The 11,015-nt window shown below is 36.9% G+C and overlaps 1 protein-coding gene across 1 annotated transcript; it reads left to right on the top strand.

The window, feature by feature from the left end:
• The first annotated feature begins 378 nt into the window (after window positions 1-378).
• On the top strand, window positions 379-6,186 carry cdkn2c (cyclin-dependent kinase inhibitor 2C (p18, inhibits CDK4)). Its single transcript, XM_017467052.3, has 2 exons — window positions 379-2,044; window positions 4,275-6,186. Exons 1-2 carry the CDS (start codon window positions 1,913-1,915, stop codon window positions 4,647-4,649), a joined length of 507 nt encoding a protein of 168 aa, XP_017322541.1. The 5' UTR covers window positions 379-1,912; the 3' UTR covers window positions 4,650-6,186.
• Window positions 6,187-11,015: the final 4,829 nt, after the last annotated feature.

The following is an 11,015-nucleotide window of genomic DNA, read 5'->3' as shown; positions in this document are numbered from 1 at the left end:
TGATTATTATATATACTACAGTAGCTTTAATACGGGGTAATATGGTACTCTGCTTATTATATATCTAAATATACTACAGTAGTTTTACTCTGGTGTAATACAGTACTCTGATTATTATATATACTACAGTAGCTTTAATACGGGGTAATATGGTACTCTGCTTATTATATATCTAAATATACTACAGTAGTTTTACTGTGGTGTAATACAGTACTCTGATTATTATATATACTACAGTAGCTTTAATACGGGCTAATATGGTACTCTGCTTATTATATATCTAAATATACTACAGTAGTTTTACTCTGGTGTAGTACAGTATTCTGTACTACCACTAGGCTACTATGTAAATGTAACAGTTTGTTTAAAAAAATAATTTAAAAAAAAACAACACACCGCTATTTTAAAAGCAAATCGACATTTTGCTCAAACCACAATGGATGAAGGATTTGCTGTTTTTCGGGTGGAAATGAGCTTCGTGTGAATTCGTGTTTGACACTTTATCTTCCTGAGACTTTGAAAGGCAACAGTGAAGTGCATCTCAACGTCTCCTTGACGTTAGTACAGCGCTGAGTCCCGCCTCCTCTCCCTGTGTCTGTTAGTCAAAGTGGGCGGAAGTTTTCAGTCCTTTATTTCAAAAAATGAGTGATGTCAAACAACAGGAGCCGACTCTCTCTCTCTCTCTCTCAACGTCAAATGCGTAAAAAGCAGCTTGTCGAATTAGCCACATGAAGAACCTGTAAGGACGCCACGCCAGTGTAGGTGATATGATGCTTCATCTCGTTCAGGTGGCCGCGGCGATGTGAGATTTCAGATGCCTCGGCACGGGACAGCACTGCGCTATTCTCCGGGTTGTGTACCGTAGTGAGAGCACTGTGACCCAGCGAGCATTGCGTTACAGCATGAGTCCGTTCTGCAGTGACGCAGGACAGGTTTCACGTCATCTGTATAGTTTGTTGTCTGGAGACAGTTTACCTGCTCGACGCTATCAGCAAAATCTCGTTGCGCAAGTGTAAACTCAATCGAGTGCATCGCCGCTTAACGACACACTCAACCGACTGCGGCTCAGTTTGAAATGGGCGGGAAGCTGCTCTCACAGCTCACGGCTCGTCCTTGCTGAAACTCATTGGTCGGCGGCGCTCGTTGCCTCATTTGTTCTTTCAGACGTGAGACTGGAGGCATAGAGAGGCTCCTGTGAACTCTAGATGACAGCGACTGGATCGCAGAGGGTTGTTGTTGTTGTTTTTAACAGCGTGCACCTGCATATCAGGACTATCTGAAGTGTATTTGTGGCCCGGAGATAAGCGTTAGATCTCGCAGCGCTGCCCGAGGGACGCCAATACTTAATCTTCTGCGTTACTGCGTCTTCATCTGGGGCGATTTGTTTGCAAAAAGGGTTTCCAGTAGGGGTTTTTTTGTTCTTTCAGAGATCATCAAGCGGATGCAAGACCAGCACGCTTGTCCTAACACGAGCCAAGCTGCTGCTGCGTGTGTGTGTGTGTGTGTGTGTGTGTGTGCGCGCACCCTGCGATTCAGACACTAGGAGGGAGGCAAGACAAATCGTCATGCTGAAGTTGGCTCGTGTGTGATTGTACAGCACGTTTTCGGCCGGTGGTGACTAAAACCTCCTCCTCGGTTAGAGATGGCGTGATATCCCTGTTTTTCCGCGCTGAGAGCGATCGCTACAGTGGGACGATATTAAAGCTGAGGTGGGCGGACCTTGGCGTAGCACCATTTTTTTGGAGGGGGGCTGGAAGAAGAGACTATTTACTACAGATCCGTGCTGATTTGCGCTACAACCAGAATTGGTCTTCAAAAGCAACATCACAGGGTTTTAACAGAATCTGTTATAGATCTGGGTTGTTTTTATTTATTTTTCCCCCCTTCACTCGCTCAACATCTTGTGAAGATCATGGCCGAAGCCCCAGATGTAAACAGGTTGTCCACTGCTGCTGTGAGAGGAGACTTGAGAGAAACTGAGAAGATACTGGAGAGCAACATTAACGTGAATGCGAAGAACAAATTCGGCAGGACACCACTGCAGGTTGGAGACGATCACAAACTATTTACATTTAGGGGTTGTTGTTTGTTTGTTTTTGTTTTTTTTTAATGCTTTCATCTTACTTTTCTTTCCCCTTTTTATTTGATCCAGGCTGTCAAGTGTTTAGTATCCTGTTAACTTTTATTTAAGCACCAGGCTGAATTCACTCGAAGCTCTTGCTACTTAACTGATTAAATAATCATCTGAATATTAATATTAAAACTGAATATTAATCACAGATATCGACCTGCACTCAGTAGCCTGCGGAATTATTTGGCTATGGCTTTTGTTATGATCAGATTTTTACTTGTCACGTTTTGTTTCAGTTCTAAACGCTGAAAAACATTATTAAATATTAACATGCAGGCTAATGTAATGTATATTTTCAAGTGAAAATATTGTACTTTGCATTTCTGCTGATTTTAGACCATAGTGCTAAACTGCAGAATTGTTATCAAGGCCGTATGTTTCAGAAATATCCTCAAACATTAACAATAGTGTTTTCCACCTGTAAAAACTACCACGTATGAATAGAAAATATGATTATGTCAGTGGTTTTGATATAATTAATTGTTGTTGTTTTGTTGGGGGTTTTTTTTTTGCTTAGTTTGCTTGCGGCCTACATTAAAATGATGTAGAAGAATCTCCCAATAAGAGCTCCACCACAGTCCTTGATATTATAATTGCCTACTCAGAATATATATATATATATATATATATATATATATATATATATATATATATATATATATATAAATGGTAAAAGTTAATATAGGATATTCATTTTCATGTATTATTAGTATAAAATGAAAGAAAGGTCGCACGTGCCCGACCCCCCTATATTTTGTTCATAAACGCTGGTCAATATGAAATACAGTTGCTGCTTACTCATATTTATATACTATATTTCCACAAACGTTTTGTTTCAGCTTCAAAATTACTAGATGCGTAGGCACATGTATTTAGGGGAAGCCCGCATGTCGAATATGCAGTTTATGTAGGCTAAGCTAACATTGCTAACAGCATGTGATGTAGGCTAATAATCTACTTTAGATTATAAATTCATTAGTTATTGGTCAGGTTATATTGTTTGGTTGTTATTGGGGTTTGTTTGTTTTTTTTTGCAAAATTCTCAAGCATATCTGTGTTTATTTTTGTTTTGTTTTTTCAAACTGAGGAACACTCAGGAAAAACAAAATCAGAATTTTTGTTTAGCCTTTAAAAATAGCCCAATGAATAATAACTAGAGTGGGGCTTTTAATTATTGCAGTCTACTGTATAAGCGTGTTTTATTAAGCAAAGTTAGAAAAGCCTTTGATGATTTGAAAATGGCTTTACCGGAAAATCCCCAGGATCTGTGTAAGATTTAATAAGGTTAACATTTTACATTTTGATAGGCCTACCAGTATATCCAGAAAGGCCTACATATTGTGTTTGTAAGAAGTGACCTAATTATGTTTTTAAGTTAGGACCATAAAATTTTAAGACTAGGCTTTAAAAGCAGACCTACTTATTTCCTGGTGAAATCGGTGCAACTTACATGTCACATGGTCACATATAGCTAGGCCTTTAAACTTATATGCATGATTAATAAACGTAAAATAAACGTATAAATACATATTCGTTTTGGTAGGCCTACGTAAAAACAGCATTTAACCAGCATCTTTCTTTTGCAAATAAAAGCACGTGCAAAAAGTTACTAAGGTCAATAATAGGCCTATGTTTAATACAGAAATGCTGCACACAAACCCAGCAAGGATTTGTTTCATTCTCATAAAAAAATGGTACTTCCTTTGGGTGGAACACTTACTCTGGTGGTAATAATTTTTTTGCACTATTAGTGTGTAAATGTGCATGAGGTGTACTGTTAAATTATTACTCTACACGCTAATTAAACGTACAACAGTGGTCTCAAATGTACTTTAAATATTTTTACTGCCCTAGTGACAAGGAAAGTACACTTTATTTTTATTTTTTTTCTGACAATGTGAATATAGGAGGTTGCATCACACACACACACACACACACACACACACACACACACACACACATATATATATATATATATATATATATATATATATATATATATATATATATATATGTATGTATGTATGTATATATATGTATGTATATATATGTATGTATAGGAAGAGGCATCACATATAATTTCGTTTATATTGCTTTAAGTCTTAAGCATGGTTGTGCTGTAATATCTGTGCTTGTATTAAAGGTGGTGAAACTCGGCTGTCCTTTTGTAGCGGAAGCGCTGCTACGCGCGGGCGCTGATCCAAACGTGCCCGACCCGAGCGGCGGACTGACGGTGACGCACGACGCGGCGCGCGACGGCCACGCGGACACGCTTCAGGTGCTGCTGAGTTACGGAGCAGACGTCAGTCTCCAAGACGACGCTGGTAATCTGCCGCTGCATCTGGCGGCGCGCGAGGGACATCAGCCCGCAGTGGAGCTCCTGGCGCCCCGCACCGCACACCCGTTTCAGCCCAACCATGCGGGTCTCACGCCCCTGCAGCTGGCATCACAACATCACAGAGACGATACGGCACGCTGGCTGGAGAACTACCGCCATGTGCCTTCACAATCAGAGTAGGTAGAGGATCGCCCGCTTTGTGCTGTGACAGAGGTAGGTGTAGAAATACATGCTGAATTATCGTTTTGGTAGTATTTGATAAATATTCAGCTAACTACCTCTTTTTATATATTGTGAAATCTGGCCAATGAAGCTGGGAGGAAAGAGCTTGAACGAATGCCATTTTGTGGCGTACACAAGGCCAAACGTTTTACAGGCCTAGGCTGCTTTCTCTTAGTGTCCTGTTACATATGATAATCATTCATCACAGTGTTTCAATTGGTATGATTTTTAGAGATAGACTATTCAAATGTATTTGTTTGTTTGGGGGGGGGGGGGGGGGTTGTTTTATTTTTATTTTTTTTTGTGAAGGTGTCACATATATCTATTAGACTACACTTGCACTCCTCAGAAACAAAGTTACCAAACTGCTCTTTTCCTTGTAGGTGGTTGGTACCATCGAAGGTACATGTTTTCTACCTTTACTATGTATATTTTACCCCAGAAGGTTCAATGTAATTTATTTAGCTTTTACAATAAAATAGTACTGAACCTTTTGTTGTCGCCTGAGTGGTAGCATTAAGGGTGCATTTTGCTAATATCTGTCTTTTGACCTTGAATTCGCTGTATCTTTAAAATGGTTTAAAGTAAATAAAAATGGACCGTAATTAGTTTTTAGAGTAAGGTTTTAATACTATGCACGTTTCCAGGTAAAATATTTATGGTTTGCAGGTAACACATACATACTGAAGGTGCAAAACATGTCCCTTTGATGGTACCACTACACCAAAAAAAAAAACCAACACAGAAAAAAATGACAGATCAGTACCTTTATTTCTGAGAGTGTACAGAGTGTATAATAATAATAATAATAATAATAATAATAATAATAATAATAATAATAATAATAGCCATTATTATTATTATTGTTATTATTATTATATGGCTAATAATGGCTCTCCCATATCCTTCAAATAACCAGACAATTGTATTCATTTTCAACCCTGTTGTTAATTTTGTTCCAATAACTCAAACCCACAGGAACTGGCTTTTCACTGTATAATGACCGAAAGTATCAGTATGTATGAAAGATCGGAACTCAGTCCCGCTTCGAAATATTTTTCTCCACTGTTTTACTGAAATAATTGCACTATAGGTCTCTGAAGGCCAGAAGCATTGCTCCTTTGCCGGCGCTTTGATGTCTCGTCCTTTTTTATTTTGATTTTATTTGCTTCCGTTTGTGAAATAAATTGCACTTTTGCTTGTAGATAAATACTGCATTTTTTTAAAAATATTTGTAAAACTGTAACTGTGAACGAATGTGTATTTTCTCTAAAGAAACCAAAGACAGTCGATACACGATTTCCAAAAATAGCATCCTTAACCTGTGTTTAGACTGAGTGTATTCCAGCTTGTCTTATTTGACTGATCTGAGTCCCAACATTGGAACATATTAAGTCAAAATGCCATATATTAAATTGGATTAAGCCTACTTGAACGTCACTAATGGCTGTATCAATAAATTATATGAAGAAATAAAACGGTCGTTTTAAACGTGTTTTGGTGTGATTATTTATTTCAATATAATTAATATCCATCTTGAAGCTGGTGAGGATTTAGTATAAGCTATGTGTGCTGTATCTTACATGGCTTACCACGATAATAACTAATAAGCATGCTTATTTATCCAGTAAAGTTCAATATCATGTTTTTATTATAATATGGTGTGTCATGTGTGTATCACTGAAATACCTTGCAGTTGTTTTGTTTTGAATGTGTACTGAATCAGATGAAGATTCTAGCCTGTAGGATAATAACTGAAACGATGTGTCACAGTTTTGTTTTCACACACCACGGCTATTTAAGCGGAGATTACTTTTTATTTGCTTACCTGAAACGAAAACAGCTCTAAATGAATTTGTGTGTGATTTATTTCTCTCATCAAAACAAACCAAAATTTACCAAAAAAAAAAAGGCAGCAGTGGTCATCCTGCAGCTGATACCCAATAACTTTCCCAATTTGATCTCAAAACGCAGTATATCTTTACCTCACATGCGTCAATAGCATTGCCTTTTTATATATCATTTCAGCCTGTTACTTTACATTTTATAGAGTAAAAGCCAGAGAGAGAGAGAAAAAAACGGAGTGAATTTGAAGAAGAAGAAAAAAAACCCCGGCAGTTTCTGTGTAAGGAAGTAAAACAAAAGAGTAAACCCGTTAGATCGGACTGAGGAAATAGCCTTAGCATCAGGCTACAGTCTGCCGTTCTCTGCCAAGACCTTTTATTGGTGCTGTAGCCTAAATATAACTTCTCGCGTTATTCGGGGAAATTCATACAGACTGTGCATCGAATGAGGCTTTTTCGGAAAACCTGGTTTGTGAGTGTAAAGATGTGAGGGAGGTGATCCTCTTCCTGGTTGCGCGGCTGCGATAAAGCTGTGGTAAGTCTGTTTATACAGCCACAAAATACACAACCCGTGTGCTCCATCACCGATTAATATACACAATACCAAAAACGAATAGCATGGTAAGATATATAGCCTATTATAATGTATGTATAAATATAATTACTCAATTATTTCATTCATTCAAAACCTGAGCTGTGTAAATAACCTGTAATAAGAGCCTAAGCTGTTTACAGCCCATATTACAAACACCAGACATGGTTTCTTTTAATCAACGTTAGCTTTTGCTAACTGTTTTGGCTATACTGTAGTGAAAAACACCTGTGCTTGTTTGGAGACGTTATGGAAATGTTTGTTGACACATTCTCTGTCATGTGTGTGCCTCACAGTCATGAATGAATCCTTCGTAAACAGGGCATGCTATAACCCTTTATACCTATATTTTACTCTTGTCTATCGTTTAGTATGTTCATGCACTTTACATACTTTAGGTAAAGTTATCGAGGTTTATTACTGACGGTTCATTGTTATGATATTAATAAGATAACCATGGTATTAAACCAGACTACACTCTAGGTAGTCTAGTTGTAGGAAACCTAGTCATTTTTGTTGTTTCTGTTTTGTGCACGTTTTGTATTTAACACTGATTGTTATTTCTTTTTGTACACTCTCAGAAAATAGATGTAATCTACTGAACTGTATTTCCATTCCTTGTTAAATGTGTACATTTTGTACGTATCTTTTCCATAGAAAGGGCATATAGCTTGCCTTTACAGCTTCACTCTAAAAAGTAATTACAGTCTTATTATTTACAGTGACTTAAATCTTCTTTAAAACATTACATTAGGCCTATATATACATTTCCAGGTGAAAGATATATATTTAAGGTGCAAACGATAAGGGTACCACTCAAGAAACAAGGAAATGTTTACATTCACAGTATAATTTAGAATCTTTTACACTCCTATGAGAGTGGGATATTTTTGTTTGACCCAGAAAAAGAATACTGAAAAGGAAACACAAACTGGTTTCACACTGTTAGCTCATTTCAGTTTTACATATCCTCACTATCTTGTTTTTTGTCCCTCTCACTCTTTCTCCTTTTTTCTTACCTCAACTTGTTCTGAAGGTAAAAATACAGTTTATTTTACTGGACCAATTTATTATGAGGTTCTTTTGTTGTAGCAGTGCTTTCAAGGATATTTCACAGGCTTGCACACAGGGATGATGGTGTGTTTTTTTTTTGTTTTTTTGGTTTTGCTATTTTGGCATAATTGCTCAATGTTGTTTTGCCTTGTCCTAATATTTACTCCTTGTCGAAATCTTTACCCAAAATTGAAGTCTCAGGAAAATCATGAAGGTGCCAGTTAAAAAAATGAAATGCCCTGGTAGGTAAAATATTTACATATGTAATATGACAGCAGCTCTTGTTCATGCAGTTTTGCATATAGACCTGCAATAGGCCTACATCCTGATTTAGTTCCAGTTACAGTCTAAGTAAAACTTACAGTAAAACAGTTAAAAATGATTTAAGGACCTCAGAAGTCTTCTGGTTAATACCTTATTTTTTAAGGCTGAAGATTTGTGGCCCTCCCCCACAGCTAACAGATATGCAGTCACTTGAAAACCTTCTTTGTTTCAGAGAATGTGATATGCCAGTCAAGTAGCCATAAGGTGGTGAAGTATTGCACAATCAACACAGTTAATATTCTCTAAAGACTGGAGAAACATCACATGCCTGCTTCTTTCCACTTGTAAGGGGAGTCAATTGTGGTCATATGAGTGACAGGACACCAAGTAGTTGAAGTACCGGGCTTCCTGTCTTACATACAGGCGTCTGTGCAACAACTAGAGAGGATTGTGAAGGCAACGTGGCAGCACTGTTGGTATGTTATATTACTAACAAAAAAAATGATATCTATCTATCTATCTATCTATCTATCTATCTATCTATCAGTTTATAAATACTTTGGGGCATTTTTTTTTACTATGATGATGATTGTCAATTAAAGGTGAGTATTAAATAATTTAATAAAATACAAATATAAAAATATATATACGTTATGCCCAAAAATATTGGACACCTGACTATCACGTCTATATGTAGTTCTTCCCCAAACTGTTGCCACGAAGCTGGAAGCACACAATTGTATAGCATGTCTTTGTATACTGTAACATTACAATTTCCCTTCACTGGAACTAAAGGGCCTAAACCTGTTCCAGCATGACAATGGCCCTCGACACAAAGCAAGCCCCATGAAGACATGGACTGTAAAAAAAAACAACAACAAAAAAACCCAACAAAACTTAACTTACGATCTCAAGGCAACTTGCTGCATGGCTTTTCTGAGTTTACTCAACTTTTAACCAAAGTTCACTTAACTCTATTTAATGAGTAAGGTCACATGTCTCCCAATTTGAACTCCTTTGTTCAGCTTATGGAGTTTTTATATAGAGTTTTTATTATTATTATTTAAATTTTAATTAATTATATAATTACCATCAGCTGAACCAAAGAGTAAAAATTTTAAGTTAAGTCAGTTTTTCTATTTTTGCAATGTGTTTTGCCAACATTGGAGGCCTGCATAGAGCCCTAACCTCGACCCCACTGAACACCTTTGGGATGAATTGGAACTCCAGGCCTCCTCACCTGACATCAGTACCTAACCTCACCTCACTCTTGTGGCTGAATGAGCAAATCCAAATAAAGACTACAACTGCAAAAAGATATTAGTATGAATGGATGTCATGTAATGCAGCATGGATTCCACATGCAGCATGGATGAAGATTTTTGCTTAGGCTAAGACTAATATTAGCCTAAATCTACACTGAAACATTTTATTGTAAGTAATAAGATAACATAGGTCCTATGATAAGGTCACTATGGCAAGAAAAGGCTCTAGCATGGCAAAATAAGATTCTCTTACACCATCCCTGTTAAAAGTCACAGGTTGGACAACATTAATATTAGGTGTTACTTCTGTTGGCCAAATAGATCAAATCCGGTGGCTCTGATCCAGGAATGGAGGCCTAAGTGAAGCAGGCAGTCTAATAGCATGGCAGTCAGCTCACAGATTAGACTTCTACCATCAAAGGAGATTTTTCTTAAAAAATAACAATGCAAAATGAAAAACAAGACTCCTTTTGCAGCAACACTCTTAAAATGAATGGATTGGAGGAAGAAGAAAGGCAGGAAATGGATCTAAACATCAAAAACATCTCAGCAGAAATAAGTGTAACAACACACTCATCTCCATCTAGTGGATGATAAACGCTACTAAAGTTGGAGTCGAGAACAAGTCGGATTTAAATCATAACAGAAACTAACCAATGCTGTAAGTAAGAGACTTTACATAGCCTTCACAGGAAATGCTCATAACGGTAATATATTCATTTAATAAAAATGACTTCTTTAATATATATATATATATATATATATATATATATATATATATATATATATATATATATATATATATATATATATATATATATATAAAATGAGGTTCTTTTGTTGTAGCAGTGTTTTCACTGATATTTTACAGACTTTGCACTGCTTGCAACACAGGGATGATGGTGTGTGGTGGTTTTTGTTTTGTTTGGCTATTTCTGCATAATTGCTCATGATGACTGTCTTCGTGAAGCTTAAATCTATAGATTATCATTATTTTATATTTAAAAAATGTAGAATTTGATTGCAAGGCATACAAGATGCTAAATACAAGATTACACGGAATCATTTTATTCTACAAACAGTGGTAGTGATGTTCATGAACATTGTGAAAGCAAGGCGAGGTCTGTGTGGCAGCGTTGCTAGTCTCACTTTTGTTCCTTTGCCCTCCTGATGCCAATCTCAGAGCTCCAGGAAAAACCACATTGCTCAACTGGTCTAAAGCAACATATTCCATGGTGTGAGGAGAAACAAAACACAACTTGGTAGAAAAAAAAAAAAAAAGAGTCTTCATTTTGCACAAGTGACC

This window comes from Ictalurus punctatus, chromosome 5 (assembly GCF_001660625.3).
Source record: "Ictalurus punctatus breed USDA103 chromosome 5, Coco_2.0, whole genome shotgun sequence".
Lineage (NCBI taxonomy): Eukaryota > Metazoa > Chordata > Actinopteri > Siluriformes > Ictaluridae > Ictalurus > Ictalurus punctatus.
The sequence above is the reverse complement of the archived record's forward strand: the minus strand, read 5'-3'. Positions and strand labels throughout refer to the sequence as shown.